The following is a 22,873-nucleotide window of genomic DNA, read 5'->3' as shown; positions in this document are numbered from 1 at the left end:
CTTCTCAGGTCCATTCCAAGATTTGTGTGTGCAAACTGTGTGCACAGTTGCCAGAATATTTTCCCTAGCAGTACTCATCCACATGGTTGTGGAGCCCCCTGGAGTAGTACCTCCATGTCACGGTACATAATCCCCTGCTGATCCGCTACCTACTCAGTTCCTTCTTGCCAGAAAATTCCAACAGACGGCAGGTGGGAGTTGTGGAAGAACAACAGTTACGACAGGCAGGTAACCGTTTTTTCTTTGAGTGATGGCTCAGGTACATTCTAAGATGTGACTTACCAACAGTTTGTACAGAGAAGGGGTTGGACTTCAATGAGCCGCTGATTGCATAACTGCCCTACTGAATGCCATGCCGTCCTGTGCCTGCTGGTGATGGTATAATGGGATGTAAATGTGTTTAGATAGATAGGACAATGTTGTTGCTCTGCAGATGTCCTGGACAGGAACACTGCAGAGGAAACCTAGACTCTGGTGCGGAGGGCTGTCAATGCCGGGGCTGAGATTTTAGTCAGGTCATAGCGGGTTTTAATACATGGTGTCATCCAGGATGAGACACACTGGGAAGTAATCGGGAGCCCCTTCATCCTCTCAGCTATAGCTAAAAAGAGCTTTGGCAATTTTCAGAATGGCTTGGTACACTCAGTGGAAAAAGCCAAATTTAGGACATCTCATGCCTAATGTCCAGGGAATGGAACACTCACTCCCTGTTGGTGGCCTGGAGTTTTAGGAGGAAAACAAGCAGAAAGCTGTCCTGGTTAATGTGCAAAGACAACACTGTTTTTGGTAGGAACGCAAAGTGAAGGCGCAGCTGCAGCTGCACCTTCTCTTTGTAAAAGACTGTGCACTGGCACTCCAAGGGAGTGCTTGGAGCTCCTCCACCCACCTGGCAAATGTTATGGCTACCAGGAAAGCTACTTGTTAGGATAGGAGGCAGGTAGCCAGGGGCTCATATGGGTGTTCCATGAACCTAGAAAGGACCAGATTAAGATCCCACTCTGGTACTGGGTGTTTCCTGTTGTGTTGACTCCCTCTGGGGCATCTGGCATTGGTCACTCTTGGCAGACAGGATACGAGGCTAGATGGACCTTTGGTCTGACCCAGTATGGCTGGTGTTATGTTCTTACGTCTGAGTCATATCCAAGCTCGGATGGAATGCAGAGATGGCTGCTAGATGGATTTTAATCAATGACATAGCTAGGCCTTGGTTTTGTGGGTACAGAAGATAATCAAGTAGCAAGGGGACAGACACTTGCTGTAGAGACGTACCATGCTGAAGGAGCCAAACTGAGAAGTGTTTCCAATTTGCCAGGTAGGTTGTATAGGTGGGAAGCTTACGGATGCCTAATAAGACTTCCCTGCGCAAGTCCAAGCACTGTATATCAAGCTTGCTCAACCACGGGGCTTTGGTGCCAGGAAGTGGAAGGACTCCTGGTTTGGGTGCTGCAGTTGGCCATGATCCTGAGTTATGAAGTCTGGGAGCAGAGGAAGGGTCACCAGCCAGTCCACAGATCGGGTCAGAAGCATGGTGAACCAGTGCTGCCTAGATCATACAGCTGAGTGCCGCCTTCTCCTGTCAGATTTTGAAGAGGGCCTTGTGGATCAACGGAAAGAGGGGAAATACATACTAGAGTTGGTCCAACCACAAGAAATGAAAAGGATCCGCTATGAAACTGTGGCTGTGGTTCTGAAAAAAGCAGAACCAGCTGCACTTCCTGTTGTGCTGGGATGCGAGGTTGACAGAGGGAGAAATGGAAAGAGCTACACCCACCCAGAGCGACCACTCAAGAGGGTTGAAAGTGTCGCTGAGGTGATCTCTTAGGTCCTTTTGCATCCCTGGCAGATATGTGGCTTGCAACTCTATGCAGAAGTCCCATAAAAGGAGAGCTTCCTGGCTGAGGGGAGAATAATGAAAACCATCATGTCAGTTTATATAGAACAACACTGAAGTGTTGTCTGTCAGTACCAAGGTGCACTTGCCTTGAAGCTGGGCCACATCTGGCAGGCCAGACAAATGCCCTGAGCTCCCTGTGTTTGATGTGTCTGTGACCATAAATACAGTCAGTCGGCTGAGGTTTGGCAAAGAGCACCTGTGCACAAACTATCTGCGGTTAACCGGATAAACATTCACATCCCTAACAGATATAGGGAGCAGTGTCCCAAAACTGATCCCTGCAGAACCCCACTTGTTATGCTCTTCCAGCATGACAGAACCATTCTTCTCCAGGAATGGTTATCCAGCTAGTTACGCACCCACCTTATCATAGCTCCATCTAGATTGTATTTCTCTCATTTATTAACGAGAAGGTCATGTGAGACTAACCAAAGTCTAGATATACCAGATCTACTGCTTCCCTCTTACTCACAAAGCTTGTTATCCTAGCAAAGAAAGACATCAGGTTTGGCTGGTATGGATTCCCAGGGATTTTAATCTTGACAAGGAGTCGTTCAGGCTGTGTAGCCTCAAATCATTTTTTTCCCTCTGTGAATAGACCTGTATAGTACATTGGAGCTCTGACAGCAGTTCAGACACCTGCAGCCATGAGTGCACTGCATAGTGTCTGTGGCCAATGACTTTGCAACTAAGTCAGCCAAATTCAAGGTCATCTGCAGAAAGGTTCTGGCGACTACCCATCCTTCTCACAGGATGGCTGTGAACTCCTGCCTTGCCTCAGATGGGAGCCCCTCCTGGAATTAAACACATAACAGCACAGTACTGCATGCTGGTAGGAGATGCAGAGTTGGAGCAGTCAAGTAGACACTGCAACCAAAGAGATCAAGCATCTTTATTTCCTTAACTTTTGGCTCTGGCCCTGGCTGGCTTTGGCACTCTTTATGGTTGACCGTTTCAATCACTAGCATTCCTGGTTGTGGGTGAACAAATGCTCATAATCTTTTTGAAGGACAAAGTAGCACCTCTTGTCCACTCAGACATAGGTTTAATAGAGGCTGAAGTCTACCACAGCATCTTAGTAGTGGTCTAGATGGTCTTAATAAGTGGTAAGGACTCTCTTGCAGGCCCTTCAGGGGTTAATATGTCCACCATGGGATCAGAGTCTTCCATGACTTCTTCAGAGGGCATACACCACAGCAGATGCTGGTGAGCACTGGAATCCAAGGATGCAGACAACAAGGATGTACCAGCCACAGCTTCATTCAGAAAAGACAAGGGTGGGATGAGGGCTTCCTGACCCTCAGGTTCCCTGGTGATGCCCTTCACTGGGAGCAAGCTTGATGGGAGTAATGATAATGGGGGCAGTGCCGGTGCTGAAGCGATCGGGGGAGGCAAGATTTGTGCCACAAGTGGTACAGGAAGAGACAGCGATGCTGTGGACGGCAATGCTGAGGACACGACATGAGGTGCATAGGTCGGTGTCGCAGGCGACGGTTGGAGTAAACGGTGCCGGAACAGGAGGGAACCCTCCACGACTGACTTTCTAACTCCAGTACTACTAACAACTACACTAGAGAAGAACCACTGTTCACACAAAAATGAATGACTTGCGAAGTAAGAAGTCAGAAGCTCACTGATGGAAAAAGGGAACGGATAGGCGGCAAGTGAGCAAGGGATTATATACCGTTCCATGGAGAAGTCACTCTAGGGGTCTCTACAGCCAACCCAACAGGTACCACTAGGAAAAATCTTCTGGCAATTATGCATACAGTGCACACTTGCACATCTTGAAATGCACATGAGCAATCACTCAAAGATCAAAAAGTATCCAAAAGTAAAGAACATGGGGATGAAAGAGATTGTGTTTAAAAAAGAAAGTCCACACCATTTAGCCAAAATACATTGACACCATTTTAAGAAGTTAGACTTACTTACGGAAATGCTAAATTCCTCCATTTTATTTATATATATAGTTTGTGTTTCTCACTTTATAAAAGGCTTCAGATCTGACATTAACATAGTATGGAATTCGGGGCCTTGGAAATTCTCCAGTAAACGAGGTATTTAATTAACACATTTTAAATTATTTTTGTCCTATTTTCGACACACAGTACGTCTAAATCATTTTGCATCAGTCTCAAGTCACTCTGTGACGTCTCTGCAGTCTTAGCACTCAGTGTTAATTCAGGCCAGTGGGAAATGGATAGTGGGATGTAGTTAATCGGATGCATTCCTCATGAAAATTTAAAGCAGCCTGCATCTATTCTGTGCAGCCAGATTCAGCTTTGCAGGAGCATAATGGAATGTTACAACAAATCCTATTATAATACAGGATCCTAACAGATATTGCCACAGCGGCATTACATCTCCCAGAGAATATCAGTTAATTACCCTTCACCAAGCAATAGAAATTTTCATTCTGATGGGTGTTTTCTTACTACAATAAGTTATCCCACTTCAGAGATCAAACCTGTAATTAGTAGATCATAATTTAGGCACATTACTTCATATTTACTCATATAGCCATAAAGAACACATTTTATTATGCAATTTTGAGAGTGCGACAGTATATGAAGTGGGCTAACGTGAATTACTCTTCCTGTGCTGTATTAAATACTTTCATAGGAGACATTAATATATACCGTTAATATAAACTATTGTTTATGAAGTTTGTTAAAAAAATCATCCATTTCAAAGCACTATGTGCGACTTTGAAATATCATTGTCCTTGTACAGTAGGTGAATGAAGCATAAGTGGTATGTGACATTCTATTTAATTTATTTATTTAAAATATTTTTACCCTGACTCTCTATTTCAAATATTGTTGACTTAGATGAAGGCACACTTCACTATAAAACGGATAGGCAAATAATTTATTCAATATGTGTTCTGAAGCTAATTTTCATGTTTTTAATGTATGTTGTGACCAAAAAAAAACCCTTACTTTTCAAAAATGTGTTTTTTCCAAAAAAAATTGCATACCCAACATCCTATTTGTTTACACTATAATATTCAGCAACTATGCTTTTAAAAAGCCTCTTTGCAGATAGCAAAGTGAAAGCACGAGTCCCATTTTAGTCTCGTGTTTTGTTCGGTCATTACACCCAGACTATCCGGATAATAAACTTGCCTATCATAATGCCCTACTCATCTAATTAAAGCTTATGTCCAATCTTTATGGAAGTTAGTCCACATCTCAAAACAGATGAAGTGTAAAATGTCAACTCTGATGAGCTGATAGGTAGCAAAGAAAAACGTTCCTCAATACACAGTTGGCTGTCTGTTTCTCTTACCTAAAAAGATATCCCGGTGTCAATTCCACATTAAAATCTGACTACTTCATGAAACTATAGGTACACTTCTGTCATGAATTTCTTGTCTTCCATGGAGTTACCATGTCATCCTTGAATTTTTGTGTGTGAGACAATTTTTTTAATAGAAGCTAAGCCACATTAAAGTTAAAGGAAACGGATAAGATTCTAGCAGCTTCCACGAATGGAAAAAAGCAAAATTATAAATAGTTTGACTTACTGCAGAACATCAGTCTTTCACTAACTATGGTGCTCAGAGTGCAGGTGTTTGCATAATGGTTTCACTCGCTGACAAAGATGGCACTAGTACAGATATTAATTTTGCTCCAAGATGTAAATCAGTCACTGGTGGACACCGGTTTCCTCCTCCACTGCCTGTACCGATTTGGGGATTTACTGTGCTTTCAAGGCACAGCCCAAAGTAAGGCATGCTGTAGAATGCCCTGCACCACATGGATCACCAGGAAGCAGTCTGCCTCTGAGAAGAAAAATACCTCCTGGTGCACAGTGGGAGCTCACTACGACTACTTCCCTTTATAGGGCTGGGTCACACTCCACTTGAACTACTGAAGAGGATGGAACTGGCTCCTCCTCCTCCCGCCATTTTTGCAGCACAGTCTTCCTTAGGGAAGTAGAAAGGGGACTTTCCGAGCACAAGGAGCTCACTTCTACCTGATCCCTAAGCATCATGCCTAGCAATCCTCATGCAACTGTACATATGTGTGAGCACCAAACAAAAACTGCCTCCTTAAAATTTTAGGTTATTAAATAACTGCCTTTCAGGTACCACCACTTAGCTTCTTTCTACTGGAGCCTCTGCTATAACTTGAGGCACTGTCAAAAAAGAAGAGACTGCCCCATCTCTCATGGAAGAAGGCAGCTACAAAATAAGCATTCTACCAGTAGCAGATTACTAATATACTACTGCTGTGATTCTGGAAGTTGCCTAACAAACAGGGCATTATATATTTCCTGTAGCAATCAAATTTACTATAAATAAGCCACATATGGTGCTATAATAAAATGCCCAAAGTAGTATAAAACATTATACATGCCCAGTGTAAATTCTGAAACAAAGCTTTCATTAAGACTTTGCACCATCATTCTCTTGTTAATTCAAGTGTACACTGAATAGGAGAATATTTCGTGTTACAGTCTACACCTGTCAGCGAGGTGTGCATTATAACCACACCATAGCACATAGGCAAGAAATTCAGTAAGTTTCTTCATCACAAATATTTATTTTCCAACAAAACTATCCTTTGTCCATTTTAACAGCTTCTGTATTAGGAAGAAAATTAGAACCTGAATAAAAAATCAGGTGTCTTCTTTAATGTCCTTCCCCCTCCTGGTTAAAACGTGTAAATGCTGTTCTCAAATCTGATCCTATTTGCTTTTATGGCATTTTTACCGTTCTTTTTATTTAACAAGACAATACTAACACTATTATACATGATAATGTAATAACAATAAAGAAAAAGTCCGATACAAAACTTTCAGGATAACCCAAGCATACACAGTTTCCTTTAAGATAGATTTTAAATCTGTCAAACTAATCTTAAAACAAATCTTAAAAATGAAGTTGATACACAAAAATGCCGGCACTACACCACATTCTGAAAATACTCTATAGTAACCAACTTCAGTTGGATTTACTAGTTGATGGTTCGCTTACTGTCCAGATAGAGTTACTAAACCTTCACATTGTAATAAAAAGATAAAGGAGGAGTTGCATATGGTAGATAAAGCATTATAAATATGCAAAAACTGAATTTTACTTTGATGTCACATTATTTCATTCATCTCTTCAATCATTTTATGTTCTTTTAACAAGGCATTTCACGCTACACTACTCTATCTTTACTTTACCTACATGTGTGAAACTAAGACTGTTCTTGTTACAGTTTTTCCTCGGTAATTAGCAAGCTACATAGTCTCTGGCAGCAAGATACTAACAAGCTCCTACAGTTTCTAGTCTAACGAGGAACCCAGAGCTACTAATAGCAGTCAAAGCATTTGAGCAAAAAAAAGGATTACAATGGCTAGTTGCAAAAGGCTGGAAATTCACCCGTATTTCAGATTAAGTCCTTTTGAGTCGATCTTTTGTAATGGATTTTGATTCAGTATTTAAACCAATTATCGATCAGAAACTAACTGGTTTTTAATTGGAAAGCTAGTTTAAATAGTAATTATTTTAAGAGGGAATCTTCAAATACATGAAAGATTTTCAAATGAAAAACGCGTTAATTTTGCAAGTAACGCTTCCTTCTGAGATCAAGTTAAAAATTTCTCATTCTTCCCTTGTACTGGGACAGGGAGATAAAAACGAAACCAGACCTGCAGCTCAGTTGTGAAGTTTAGTTGCCGTGCACATCAGTAACGGTGTCACTATTACTTAGATTAAGTTTAGACATGTAGGAGAGCCAATAAACTGAACAAAGTCACACTCACTTACCTTGAGGACTTCCATTGGTACCTGGGTGGCAGGGGGCAGGTTAGAAGGGACGCTGACGTTGATGGCTGGCGTCTGACTGATCGGTACTCTCTGCTGCATGAACTGGGCTGCTTGCTGCTTCTGTTGCTGCTCTCGACGCTCTTGCTCCTGCATCTGCTCACGCATGAGCTGCTGTCGTAACAAAATCCGTGATGTCATACTGGAGGAGCTTAAGGGAGGCTTGGAAGCTCCAGGATGCTCGGAACTGCTGTGGGGAGACCAAAGCCACAGACATCTCAGTTTCCCTGGTTAGAATAATTATTTCCTACATTTTTCAGAGCTACACTAAGTGTGAAACTAAGTAGCTCTCGCACATAAGAAAGTGAGGAGTGATACGCTGCCCAGGGTAAATTGGAATTTGGAGCTGAGCTGCTTTAGATCCTTAGAAGCTAAATTAACCTGATTACATCTAGCCATTGTTTTTAATGTTGCTCTCTAAGAGCAAGAGGGGGAATCTTTAAGGTTAATGCTCATTAACATCTAATAGAATTATGATGCTGCTACCACAGGGCTCAGCAGGATGCTGTATTTCTTTCAGAGTCCCATTTATAGCGGCCACGCTTTTATTAATTAAAAATTAAAAGAATACATTGAAATATCTTCTTAAGTCTAACAGGGCTCTATAAAACCTTTTATGTAAGCATTGGGGGTGGGGGTCGGAGGGAGTCCCAGCATTACTGAGGCTGAATCCTGAGGCTAGAGTTTCCCTACATATCCCCTTTTCCCTGACAGCACATGGAAACCCCTCCACTCTACCTTGGTGTCCAAGAGTGGCCTTTTGCACCACATCAGATTTCTAGCAGATCTGTTAGCAGCACTTTGTTCAGGGCAAACTTCACGCCTGACAACATCAACTCACTTTTAAGAGCACTAGAAGGCATGGGATGTGGGTGCAGGGAGGGCAACCAATAGCTTGTAAAGGACCCATGCTAGGCAGGGCAGAGCAGAGTATGTGGGAGGAGCTATTTGAAGAGGACACACTATTACTTTTTTTCCTTAACAAGTGGCACAATCAGAAGTGTAAAAAGGAAGACTCAGTGCAGGTTAACATTACATAACCTGTTCATTTTATATCCCGTCTACTAGGGGCTGCGATAGTCCAACAGATACTTGACCAAGGACAGCTTTGGCGGAGGATAAGAACGTTTTTGGTTTGCTCCCATTTTGATCACTTCATAGATGCTACTTTTTAAAATAATCAAACAAAATGTAATATAAAATATTTTTATTTGAGCAGATTTTTTCTAACTATTGTCCTGTATATTTAGGATGCGCTACAGTTACTACAGTCACACTGAAGAGTTAATACCCTTCTAAACTGGGACTCTCTGGTCCAGCAGCATCCATGGTCTGGCCCACAAGTGTTCCTGGACCAAAGAGCCCTGGTAGCAGGAGAGACAGCAGCTGGGAGCCCAGCATGGCCAATGGCAGGCAGCCCTGCCAGGATGGCAGCAGCAAAGCGAGCAGCCCTGCTAGGACCAGAAACCTTCTCAGTTCAACAGTAGTGGGTCAGAGACAGGGGTGCTGGCATTGAACTCCTCCGATCCAGCAAACTCTCTCGTTCGGGACGAATGAGGTCCCAAGAGTGCTGGACCAGGGTGGTCCAATCTGTAGTAGATTATGTGCATTTTGCAGCAGTAGCTTAAGTAGTATGTGGGTACAGATGATTAAATCTGTTTAAAGTGGTTATAGGCCACCTAATGTCCTCCTGCATGCTACAACAATCTACACTAGCCTATTAATCATTCATTAAAATCAACACCTTAATTATAAAAATGACCATTATTTCTATGGTCTTTCATCCAAGAACCACCCAAAATAATTTTAAACCACTGAGCAGCACATCTGGACAATGTAGGCAAGTGCATTTTGTAGATGGTTAAAACTACTCAGAACAGATAATGAAAAAAACGTTACAGAAAAAAATGCCCCCACGCAAGACACACACCCTGAGCACCGACAAGGCTATGTGTTGCTGAAACCTGCAACTTTCAGCTGATCGGTGTAGAATCAAACTCACAACGTATGCTGAGTTCATACAGTAGGGCAGACTTTCAAAAGCCATAACTCTTCTCCTATTGACGTCAGAAACAAAGGCTACATCTAGACTGCAGAGTTTTTGCACAAAAACAACTGTTTTTGAGCAAAAACTCGTGGAGTGTCCACACCTCAAGCGTGTTTTGGAGCAAGTAAATCGACAGAATGGAGGGGGTTTTGCACAAGAGTTATTCCTCTTTCTACGAGGAATAACTCCTTTTTGTGCAAGAGCTCTTACACAAAAAAGGTGTGTGGGGATGGGGAACTGCCTCTTTTTGCGCAAAAAAACCCCTATCTTAAAAAGCACAGGCGCCCTGGTGGCCAGTCTGTGAATAGCTATCAGCGCTTTCTTTTGAGAGCAGTCTGGACGCTCTCTTGTGCAAAAGCGCATTGCTTTTTGAATGTGCTTTTGCAGTGTGGATGTTCTCTTGCACAAGAAGTTTTTGCAAAAGATCTCTTCCGCAAAAAGCTTCTTGCACAAGAAGCCTGTAGTGTAGACATAGCCAAAGAGCACCACACCAGTTGTGTCTGACTTCCCCCAACACCTCCCAACAGAAATCTCTGCTGCAAAACGCATCTTTCTTATTAGATTACATGTTAAACAGCATTAATCACATAAAAAGTAAATGGCATTATGCCTATTCAAATTTAAATATAGGATGCTTATTTGCATCACTTGCGTTCATGTGACAGGAACTACATTAACATGGTAAAGTGAATCCATTCCAGTAAAGTGGCACGGTTGCACAGGTAAAGGGGCACATTTTCAGAATGGCTCAGCACCTAACCACTCCCATTGAAAAATCTGATGATCAACACCCAATAATTCCTTTGGCTCGCCATAGGAGTTGAGCTCTTTAGCAAATCTGGCGAGTCATGCTCAGAACAGGCATGTTACAATTAAATTGTTCACAGTAGGAATAAAAAGAGAAAGGGGATATTGTGTTTGAAAAAAAAAATCCAACCCAGATTTTCCAGAACACACAATCTTATTTTCCTTTAAAGCAAGGCGGTAGGTGGGGGAAAGAGACTGTCTTGCTATTTAAGGCCTGTCAGGTTGAAACATTCCCAGAGAGACTGATCCTTTTGATAAAACAAGAGAAAACCTTTGTGGTGAAACTAATGCAGCTGTGGAATAATCGTACTAATTAGCTGCTCAAGACAAGTCATTGACTGTGATACTCACAAAAAAGAATCTTTCAATTAACAGTGAAGTATTCTCACATCCTAAACCCATCCCAGTGTTCTCTAACTTTGCTGAAGTTTGGAAGAGCTTATAAAAGACATTCACACGTTTCCAAACTGCAGAGATGTTCTATTCAAATGGCTGCTTACTAAAATAGCTATAGGTTAGAGCTGAAATATCATTTGTTAACTTCCTGCAAAAAGAAACAAAACAGATCATTCCCACTCCCACTCAAGCCAAAGGAAGTTTTATTAAGGTTTACAGACATGCTCGGCAGAGATTAACAGTACACATGAAGTTTAGAGAATTGATAATCCAGCCCAATCCCTCCTCAAATAAGTTATCCCTCTATTTTCAAATGCCACTAGAGGGTCTGGGGGGTGGGGGAGGCAATAAAGGAGCCCTCAAGTACAGATCAGGGCTACGTGAAGATCAGCACAGTAGGGCGTTTTCATAAAGAAGCCCTGACAGCAACTTCTCCTCATTTATGGCAACGAGGCTAGCCCTAGGACCTGCACTGCTCTCAGGTATGGCACCCTGCCATGTGGGGAGACAGTCTCTACTTTGACATTTTTTTCAATGGGTAGAAGAGCAGGCCCACTGTCTTTAATGGCAATTCATTTAACAACTCTTCAATATTCCTCTGCCATGAGTGCAGAAGACTGGACTACACAAACTCTCAAGTTCCCTTCAAATCCAGCGATTCTACGATCCTATGAATTTGTGTTTTTTTGTTTGTTTTTTTTAATATTGAGTTTTTCCTCAGAAAGATCACCTGCTATCTAACTTAGCCGATCTCGGACTATAAGCCTGTTGATCTTACAGGTCTTTTCAACGTTCTGGTCTGCTGAAAGTACAGAGTTGGGTGCGATTGACTTGGCAATAGAAGATCTAAGAGTACACTCCTCACACAAATGCCATAAAGTAAAAAAAGGAGCCTGACCTTTTACACATCCAAAATACCAGATCTGGGGGGAGCTGGACGAGAGGGAAAGAATAAACTTCTGATATTACAGAACGTTCTGTTCAGCTTTAATACTTGGAAGAAGCCAGAAACAAATTATTTAGCAGCAAAAGAATTCAGTGGGCTAAGCAGAGGTGTAGCTCAGTTTTTATTCATGCACAAACTGGTTACATAATGGAGACAGTCAGTATAGTTTAGTTGCTCCTAAAACTGACAATATTCTGTTAGCGAGCAAACACCATACCCCTCTCACTGAAATGGAAGCTCTCAAGTTGAGACGCTTTCTGCTCTGACCCCCTTTTGCAGTTGAGTAACATGGGCCAGCATGAAACTTATGAGAGAAAAATACTCCATTTTAAGTCTACTTTCTTTAGTAAAACGAGTGACAGTTTGGGAGTTAGGGGGAGCTGTGGCGAGAGGAACACACACTTGCCCTCCTCGCATTTGTTCTACAGACAGTTATGTACTCACAAAAAAGGGACTAAAACTGGTCAAACCTAGAGTTTACAGACTAGAGGTTCTTGCCTCTGCCTTGTTGCATTACAATTGCTTTATCATCCTTCAGGGCTCCACAGGACCTCATAGATCCTCTGCATCCACACAGGTGATGTGTACCCATGGAAGGAAAAATTACATCAGGGAATCAGCTGTTCTTCCTTCTGCAAAGAGGAGACGTCAGTGACAGATGCAGCTGGTAGGGGCTACATGGAATGAGGACTTCCTTTGGCCCCCTAGACTGTCATGCGGTAGGGAGAAGGAGAAGAGCTTTTAAAAGGGGATGGTTGACATTCTCATTTGTTCCCTTTTCTTCATCAGTACAAAGAGGCAGAGTTTTCCCTTCCCTGAATTGTCGCAGCCAGGCAAATGGGGCAGCTAGCGAAGAGAGGGACAATTTTGAGTAGATGCTTTGGCTCCTCCCATCAATCCTTCCATGAGTGCCCACTATTAGTGGGTTAAGTTCAGTTTTGTGGGGGGGGAGGGTTGGTACAATACAATGCCCAGGCTATCTCGTAACACAATTCATGCCCATACTTGCAAATAACTAATGATGGACCTAGGCTCCATGAATTTATCCAGTCCTTTTTTCAAACGTGTTGCAGTCTTGGACTTCTGGCAGGGAGTTCTACAGGTTGGCTGTGCATGGTGTGAAGAAATACTTCTTATTGTTTGTTTTCAACCTGCTACCTATTAATTTCATTTGGTGACCCCTAGTTCCTGTGGTATGGGAAGGAGTAAATAACTCTTCCTTATTTACTTTCTCCACACCAGTCATGATTTTATAGACTTCTATCATATCCCCCTTTTGTCATCTTTTTCCCAAGCTGGAAAGCCCCAGTCTTATTAATCTCTCCTCAATCTTTTGGTTGCAAACACTAATTTAGGTTGGATTCTGTTGGTTTAAAACATTTCCAAACGAAACAAAAATATTCCTATAGGCCTTAGATTTTACAAAAAACGTATTGCTACAAAACTAAACTATGGGCCAAGTTTTACTCAGCTATGTCTTTTCAATCTAAAACTTTTTATGAAGACATACAGTGATTATGTTTAAAAAATATAGATTGACATCTTATTGTTTTCCATGTGTACAGTACCTACCATAAAGCAGTCCTGGTCCATGACTAGGAGTCAGAGGTGCTACAGTAATACAAATCATTAACTAAATAAATCTAACTCTTGAAAAATCAGGTACTCATATCCAGTTCGTTTTCCGTGTTTATGTGACATAAAGCCTCTTGTGCTGAGAACCTGAAGCATTTATATTGAACCATTAGATTACAGTGCATGTATGTCACAGAAAGGTGGGAGATATTCACTGAATTCCTGAAAACATGGTCAAGAAACGCAAAGATGTCCTTCATAAATGTAACTACCATTCAAGAATTCTGATAGTACAGGAGGTCCAAACTGCAGCCATCACCTCTGGATGACGTATGGAAAATGGGAATAAAGTCTCTATAAAATATTTTTGTCTCATGAATGTGGTAAAGATCTAAACTGAAGTAATACACTTTTGTTTTCCAAGTTGTCCCACAATTTTTGACTAGCGGGGAAGTCACAAGCCCAAATTCCTTCTTCACTATTCCTTTTCTCAGTACTTTTTCTGATCCTATTAATTTTTGAAGCACATTCACATGAAATTCAGTGGTCACAATTCACCGGGTCGCAGTAATTTTTCCCTTATATTTGTAACACATGCGAATACTTATATTTAGCTTTGGATTTGTACTCCCCACACACAGCATTAAGGTTTCCCCCTTTTCCAAGTTGAACCCTCCCATGCAACAATAATCTAGGCTGCTTTCCAGCTCAAAACAGGTCCACTAGTTTCCTTAAACTTCTAGGCAAACAGGCACAGAGTTTTGAGTTTGTAATTGAACACAAAGCCAAGCAAGCAGAAGGTTTGGTGTCAAAAGTGCTAGAGCACATGAGCTTTGGAAGGGCTCCTCCTGGCCCCTGCAAGGATGAAATTTACAATATCCTTTCCTATTTAAAATTTGGAGCAACCTGGCTTAAGATGTTCTAAACCAAGGAATTAAAATACAACTTATTCTTGCTACAGTGTCCAAGCACTCGATGTGTTTGGAATGTATGGGATGAAATCTTTATCCTGTACAGTCCTCTGTTTTGTGATAGCTCCAGACAGGCTAGTTCTCGGGGTCCACAGTTCTTCAGACAAGCAACTAATTGATAAAAACAAAGAACTGTGAACCTTAAGCCTACGTCTACCCTACGAGTTTTCTTGGCAAAAAAATATGCTAATGAGATACTCATTTGCATGAGTCACGTCTCATTTGCATATTTTCTGCCGATCCATTTGTGTGCAAAAAACAAGCAGTGTGAACGTTTCCTTTTTGTGCAAAAACCCCTTTTCCCACAATATCAGTACACTTCCTTTTTTGGGGCATAAGGATCTTGCGGAAAAAGGGAGTTTTGTGCAAAAAGAAAACATCCACACTGCTTGTTTTTGCGCAAAAACCTCTAGCGCAAAAATGGATCGGCAGAAAATATACAAATGAGATTGTGACTCATGCAAATGAGTCCCTCATTAAAAACGGTATATTTGAGTTTGGGATGAAAGCAACTAATTGAGTGGCTACTTGACAGTCGCTTCCCTCCTCTTGCTGCCTCTATCAAGGAGCCGGAGCAGGGGCCGGTACGGAGGGCAACCAGCTTAAAAGCCAGGTCCCCCCAGCACCGTCTCTCCAGGGGGACAGGGGAAGCAGAAGCATAGCAGGGGACTGGGCACAAGCCAGGAATCAACTGTCCCAGCTCACTCCCAAACCCAGATGCCAGTCCCAGAGTCAGGAGCTAACCCCACTGCAGCTCTGCAGTTTCTCCCCTTGATCGACTAATCAAGCAGTCAATGGAAATTCCATTGACTACTCAATTAGCTGATTCAATGAAATTTAATATCTCTAATTTGAGTGTGTTTCCATTCTGCAATGTTACTCCACACTCTTCTGGATAAAAGAAGTGATAGAGCTTTAAACGAGAGTCTTAAAAATGCTAAACGATTATCACTGCCATTGTATTCTACCAAGGGAGAAGCCTGGAGAGGACAACAGTTCAGAAAATAAGCACAGGTAGACCAATCGTTAGCACAGTCGGGGATAAAAATCTGACAAATTTTTGCTTACCAGGAAGATATTGCTCCTTTTTAATCCCAGACCAGGGATGGGCAAAAGGGCCTCTGTGGGCCAGATGCAGCCCTCCAAGAGGGTTGATCCGGCCCGCAGATGCCCTGCTGCTCCCCCATTTCTAGATCAGTCAAGGCCTGGGGACGGGGCCCGTGCAAAGTCTCTTCCCACACCAGGGGCACGTGGCGCTTAGAGTAAAGGGTTGACTCAGTGCTGTGCGCCCCTTGTAGGACAGGAGCAAGATGGGAGGAAACTTCGTGCGCTCCCACCCAGGCCCTGATTGACGTGGGGGTAGAGGAGTACACGCAGCCTCCTCCTTCCACAAGGGGCAAAGGTGCCTAGAAGGAACTCTCTGGAGCGGGGGGCAAAGACTTCACGTGCTCCTCCCACCCCCAGGCCAGACTGAGTCTGTGGGTGAGGAATCATGGAAGCATTCTGGCCCCACGCCTTCCTGGACAGCCCAGGGCCACTTCAAAAATTTCTGAAGTGGCCCCACATGTACAATTATTGCCTAGACAGTAATGATAGGGTTTTCAAGAACCCCAAGTGTCTTTGAGGCCAGGTTTACACCAAAGGGGAAGGTGTAATCAAGGGTGTGTCTAGACTACAGGGTTTTGTTGACAAAAGTGGACTTTTGTCGACAAAACTATACCTGCGTCCACACTACTGCTGAGTTCTGTCGACCTAACGTCGACAGAACTCAGCAGTTTTGTCGACGCTGGTAAACCTCATTTTATGAGGCATAATGCCTTCTGTTGACAGAGTTTCTGTTGACAGAAGGTGTTATTGCATGTAAACTGTCCTTTGCGTCTACACTACCATGTCGACAAAGCAGCTTGCTTTGTCGACAGAACTGAATGTAGTCTAGACGCTCTTTGTCGACAGAAGTTTTGTCGACAGATACTGTCGACAAAACTTCTGTCGACAGAAGCCTGTAGTCTAGACGTACCCCAAGATATTCAACTCCAGTGACATTAATTACATAGCTGGATTCAACGTACCTTGTTTCACATTTCCCCGCCGTTCCCACAGTGGAAGGCCAACAGGAGAAAATGCTTCTGTCTGCTTCCCTTACTCCTCGGAGGAGAAGGAGTACCAGCCGCTCTCTGAGTTCGATTTAGCGGGTCTTAACTAGACTCACTCCAAATCTAACTCTGGAAGATCAAATGTGGCAGCATCAATCTTCTGTTTAGTGAAGAAAATCTTGAGACAAAAGATGCTCTGAGAAAATCTTACTAGCGCCCAGCTATTTAAGGAGCAAGAGCACACACAAGGGAGGCTACTTACCACCCTATGTTCTTGTGATGACTTAACACAGTCCAGCATTAAAAGTTTAGTCAAGATGTCAGCCTAGCCAAAATTGTTAGCGTATAAGACGGGTGGGGAACCTTTTTTGGTTCGCTTTTTTGGTTTGTGGGGCCCATTAACCCACAGAAAAATCAGTTGGGGGCCACACACAAATGAGAAACCCTGAGTGGCCCTTGATTGAGAAGAAGAAAGTCATTTTCTACATTTCCTTTGCACACCAGAGCCTCATGGAGCCCAAGCTAGTAAATTTGGCGTGCTCCAGTCCCACAGTAGGCACAGACTTCCCAATGCTGGGGGGAACTCTGAGCCTCGAGGGCCAAATCCAGGCAAGCCAGGGGCCACATTGGGCCCCTGACCCTTCCATCCCCACCCCGGTTTAAGAGATCAAGCCAACCAAAGCAACAGATATGGTCAAACACAAAGACTCAACGTTCCAAGAAATCTACTGAAATGTGTTTCCTTCTGGGCCCAAAGGTAAGAGAACGCATAATTAGAAAAACTTGTGTAGAAGGTCTTGCATTTAGCTAACCCACACTGACTTACATTCCTAGTCAGTACAGCACATAGTAGATACTCATATTGAGATTCAAGATATACACAACAATTTAAAACATACAAAGATTTCCAGATGAAAACAGTTATTATTTTGTTTGAGCCCCAGGTGTCATCAGAAGAGAACTGACAAAACCTTTCCCATTCGTGTGGCTCTGAGAGGTCTGTTTTTGATTAATTAAAAATGTCAACACCACAGATGAATTTATATTGATTCAGGTTTCAGTCTCTCTACACAAAAGGGAAAAAAAATCCAGAATTAATGTTCCAGACCGAATTTGCACTACTAACCCTACATTCACACCAGTGTTCCTTCCCTCCCATTCCTTACTCTCTTGATAATAGTGAAACTTCTGATGGTGGCAAATGCCAGCGAATGTTGCTGGTCACTATACAGAAGGCTATCCCATGGAAAAAAGATAAGGAAGTGCATTATGAAAGTTAAAATAAGGGAGAAAAGATTTAATTAGGAGAATGAGTTTACATACAACCAGTTACTACAGGTTCCCACCTACCTCTGTAGCACTTTGTACTTCATTTAAAAAACTTAATACAAGATCGTGGGTTATAGTGACACTTCACTCCACAATTCTATTGGCTCTCATGGCTCAACGTACCAACCCGGAAAAAAAAATCTTGGCACTCTACTACGTCCTTTCCTGCCAAGGACAGAGGAGTAAACCTGATAAAATTACTCTTATAATGGTGATATAAGTCCACACACCATACATTTCCTGCTTCTTTGATGCAGGAAACTGAAATTTTCCACATTTGAAAGTGACACACAATTATGGAGATAGCAGCAAAGCAAGTGCAATAGCAGGCAGTCTGACAGGAACATAACCTCCTCCCCCACTACCCTTCAAGCCCATGTTTTCTCTGTTCACTGCACTTGCTCTGAGCTGCTCACCTTCCAGTACATTTAAATTCCATCAAATGGCTGGAGGGCCCCTCTGCATACAGCAAAACTGGTGTGTTCTTAGGTGGGTGCACCTGGGAGTTTTGTCAGCAGTTGCCGGATTAAAGAATCTTTCAAAAAGCCAGTTCAGAGAAGAGGGAAAAATCTGTAGGTGAATCAAAATGAGTTTTTATAAAGAGACAAAGAGTCTCACAAATAAATAATTAATTGTTGACGCAGCGGATGGACATTACAGGATGCAATTGTCTTGAATCTACAGTTAAATATGGATTTTTGAAAATTAAAAATTCTATTAAATAGTGGTGTCCTATTTGGTATTTTTCCATTTTTCCCTTCCAGTCTCTACACCTTCACAAGCTGCTGAACATAATGCTTTTCCATCTTAATGAAAACCTCTCTCATGACCTGAGCGCATTCAGTAAATAATTATTAAGCTCTGGTGGTGGCTTTTGCATGTGTCTTGACTTAATAAAATGCCGTAAGTTGATTTGCTTGAATGCCTATTCATTTGAGGACACAGCTTTCAGTATTGTTTAGAAAGTTTTATCACTGTATCTCTAAGTAGCCAGCAGTATGTAAAGAGGCAATATCTAGAAGTTGCAAAGGTCACCATAATAAAGGATTTTACACTTTGTCTGTTAAAAGCTCAGAGGATAAGTGTAAGTTCAAAATACATTTAAAAGACTTTCAGATATAATGGTTAAAAATGATCACTCTAACAATGTAATGTGGATCTATGTTGTATACCCCAATTTAGCCAGGAGATGTCAGTAAAAAAAGCTTAGAGACGCAAAACCAAGAATTTCTGCAAAGGAAAATTTGCCCTACATGTGTCCCTGTATTGATGCATTAAGAAATGAGCGTCAGTGTAATAAATCAGAAACAAAACCAGTCATGTTATCCCAACGTGCACAATACATTTATATCCTATACCGACACCTGCTTTAGCCCAACCAGCATATTTTGTTAAACAAATTTCAAAAGTAATTAAAAATAATTAAAGCATTTCTATGTTCCCCCCCCCCCCCAAAAAAAAGTTACTATCTCTGTCCTAGCCAGTCAGACACAGCTGTCGTAGCTACAAGCGAGGTGAGGACGACAAGTTAACAAGCACAGTATTTTTAACTCTCAGGACAAAACCTCCATCACAATAAATCAATCGTACAATTTGTTCAGAGTGCTGTTTCTCAAATAAAGTGTCACTTACAGATAGAAGCTTTCAAAGGAGCATGGCATGAACATCTGAACTCTAAGAGTTTCCATCTTCCCCCCACCTCTTTAAGGTGCTCTGCAAGCCCTTGGAGAAGAGTGAAAGTCAAACTAAGTCCTGGCAGTGGATATGTCACTAGGGGTGGCTCCAGATAAGGCCCTGGCAACTCCAATCCAAGCACAGCTCTGTGCCAGAATGGTGCCCTAGTGTCTGTCTGCATCGACAGACCTGTTTAATCCAGCACCTACCTGGGGGGAAGTGCTGTTTGTCATAGCAAAATGCAATATTAAGATAATGTGAAAAGCCTCATTTTAAAGTGAATGGGAAGAAATTCAGGGTCAGGGTTTCACAGTGTGTGATATACAAGATGTTAAGCTGTGCACACAAAGTGTTTGGTCAGAGCATCCCAGAGCAGTAGATACTAGGGATATTAAAGTGTAACCGTGTACACAGGCTTGTTGGTTAATGTTCACGGTTACATGCAGGCTCCTGGCACGCACTGGCTCCTAAGGAGATATCGCTTTTGTATCAGAGGCAACAGTGCGGGGGCAGGCGGATGTAGCTTTAGGTCCCAATCCTGCAGAGACCTGCACACGAGTAATTATACTGCTAGTAACTGAATGAATTAAACTTTGTCCAGATATTAGGGGTAGGACGGGAGAGAGAGAAATGATGCTGCTGAAAGCAGCAATCCCACTCACATGTTAATGGTCTGGTCACAAAGCATTAATACTGTGCTGTCAGAGAGCACAGGCTAGCAAAGGCTCCCCTGAGAAACCAAGATTTTCTCAGGAACTGAACAACTGAAGAGCCCAGAGAAGCAGATGGGGCCACAAGGCTACATCTACACTGCAGTGCTATTTCGGGATCCCAGAGGGATCCCAAAATAGCTGTTCTGCATCTTTTGAGTGCACCCATTATTTCAAAATATAACGGGCTTGTATTCCAACGTCCCTGTAAACCTCATTCCACAAAGAGTAAGGGATGTTTCGGAATAGCGATTTATTTAGAAATCAGTGTTGCATAGACAGCGCCAAATTTCGAAATAATCTATTTCGAAATTAACTCGAAATAAGCTACGCAATTTGCGTAGCTCGAATTGCGTAGCTTATTTTGAGCTCTGGGAGCAGTGTAGATGCACCTAAGAGACTGCTACAGGAAGTGATCTCTATCTCTGCCGACTTCTGGGCGAAGGCTCTATCATAGGAGAAACTCTGCTATCCACTAGAACAACTTACGGAAACATAAGGCAGAGGCAGCCTGGGCGTGGGAAGACTGCCTTTAAAGATATATCTTCTTTAAAGTGTAAGCCATTTTCACCAAGTTTAAGAGAAGAAATCAGGTCGCAACAAGGAAACAGCTGTAACAAACATTATAGTAAAAGCTATACAGAGGTCATTAGTTGACTTTATCAGCACTGTTACAAAACCTATTTTCAGCTGTGTTTGAGAGGCACAAAAAGGCAGAATCCCAGAAAAGCAGAGGATAAACGCATGGCTGACTTCCAGTTTGCAAGGTGTCAAAAATAGTTTAAAAATTCAGTTAATATTCTCCAATAAGCTCACAAAGCCATGCACTATGAGAACAAACTTAGGCTTTTCTTTCACAGGTGTCTGCTATGAGCTAGCCTTAAAGATTTGCCTTTCACATGAAAGTCTTATTAGTCACCTTGTTAAAAACTTTTCCAAGCAATTCAGACACTACTTTCCTGTTATCAGTACTTACTGATAAAAACCATGTTTGCAATGAACAGACTACACACTACCATAAAAGCCAAAGGTGGTAAAAATGGAGCACTGAGGAGATAACACCGACCCAATAATCTCTACAGTTTAGGAATTTTCTAATGTAAAATTTGCATTCTTTATCTAGGTAAATAAATAGGAAGATAATGCTGTCGCCAAGGAGGTAGACAAAACGTTTGTTAATTTCACTACAGCGCAGCTTTACAATCAGCTGGCCCTAAAATCTGACCTCATGTCATTTAGTTAAAAGAATAATGAAAGTTATGTTAATTATCACTTGACTCCTGGGACCTGTAAACTCACTCGTGTGAGCAGCCTTATTGAACACAAACAGGAATAACTCAAGTTGAGTTTTCCCAGTTTCTGCTCTTACTTTTTATTTATCGGAACCTCTTCAAAAGGGGGGAGGGACAGTTTACAGTGGTGTAGTAATTCAGGAACTAAATTCTTGTGTTCATCCTGGATTCTGTGTTTACTGACTTAACTTGTTACAATTGTGTTTAATAATCATTTCTAGAGAATTCAAAGGTTCCCTACATCTCATCTCTTTATACAAACAACATCCTGGTTCAGTTGTGTTGAATCAACAGGACTTTTAAAAGTAAAAAAAGAAAATACTTACATAAGACTTCATTAAAGAATCACAAACAACTAAGATAAATGAAAAAAGTCACAACAAAAATTCCGTGTTCTGGCACACTTAGGTCTATTTTCCCATCAATGTGTGTACTTTATTAACAGTAGAGATGTTAAAATGAGGGGGTTTTGGTAAATGCGTAACCGCTCTCAGCGGTTATGCATATATATACACAGGGAGGGGGAGGCGGCTCCGCAGAAGCCGGTATGCACGGGGAATTGGCTTTTAAGATGGCTCCCCATGCATACCAGCTCCTGGAGAGCCACCTGCCCCACCGCCATGCTGCTGTGGGGGGGCGTGAGGAGGCCTGCATGTAATTATGAAGATTAACCATTTAAATTCGGATTCTTTTTATACTGAGTTAGTAAGGAAATGAAGCACAGAGGACAGAAAGCTAGCAACAGGAAGTAAATTATGAGCTTTAACCAATTCCCATTCGAATCAGTGGAGAGGCTCCCAATTACGTCCGTGGAAGTTTGACTGGATGCTCTGTATTAGCAGAAGTCTGTGAATTTAGAGAAATACATGGGAAGTATACAGTAGCTATGTGGCCTAATACCATACTAACTTATAAACTATATACAGTATACACCTTAAGGGCTAAAAGGACCATTATGATTATCTACCCGGACGATCAGATGATTTCGTGCATAAACACAGCTCACCCAATAAGTTCTGCATCATACCCTAAACTAAAGTATATCTTCCAATCTTCATGTAAAAGGTTGCAAGTAACAGAGAGCTCACCAAAATCCCAGAAAAGTTATTCTAATAGTTAATCATCCTCATTTAAAACTCTGCTCTTAGCTTCTAGCTTGGATTTGCGTAGTTACATGCACATATGGGAACATGGATACTAAATCTGCAGACCGCTACACCCAATGAAAAAATAAAAATGATATTTTAAATCACATGTGGCTCAATGAATTAAATGAAATCTCCCACTTAAATAAATATATGAAGGTTTCTGAATT

General features: G+C 42.0%; 1 protein-coding gene across 7 annotated transcripts in view; it reads right to left on the bottom strand.

The window, feature by feature from the left end:
• The window catches only part of MITF (melanocyte inducing transcription factor), a 189,699-nt gene that overhangs the window by 70,545 nt on the left and 96,281 nt on the right, over positions 1-22,873 (bottom strand). For 4 of the 7 annotated variants that reach the window (XM_075938575.1, XM_006120017.4, XM_075938580.1 and 1 more), the window contains exon 2: positions 7,662-7,908. In XM_075938575.1, the coding sequence (XP_075794690.1) occupies positions 7,662-7,908 (247 nt within the window). Of the gene's footprint in view, positions 1-7,661; positions 7,909-18,298; positions 18,431-19,514; positions 20,452-22,873 lie in introns of those variants that run through there. The other 3 variants (XM_075938576.1, XM_075938577.1, XM_075938578.1) reach the window with 2 other exon arrangements.

Source organism: Pelodiscus sinensis, chromosome 11 (assembly GCF_049634645.1).
Source record: "Pelodiscus sinensis isolate JC-2024 chromosome 11, ASM4963464v1, whole genome shotgun sequence".
Taxonomy (NCBI): Eukaryota; Metazoa; Chordata; order Testudines; family Trionychidae; genus Pelodiscus; species Pelodiscus sinensis.
This window is presented reverse-complemented; position numbering and strand designations above follow the sequence as displayed.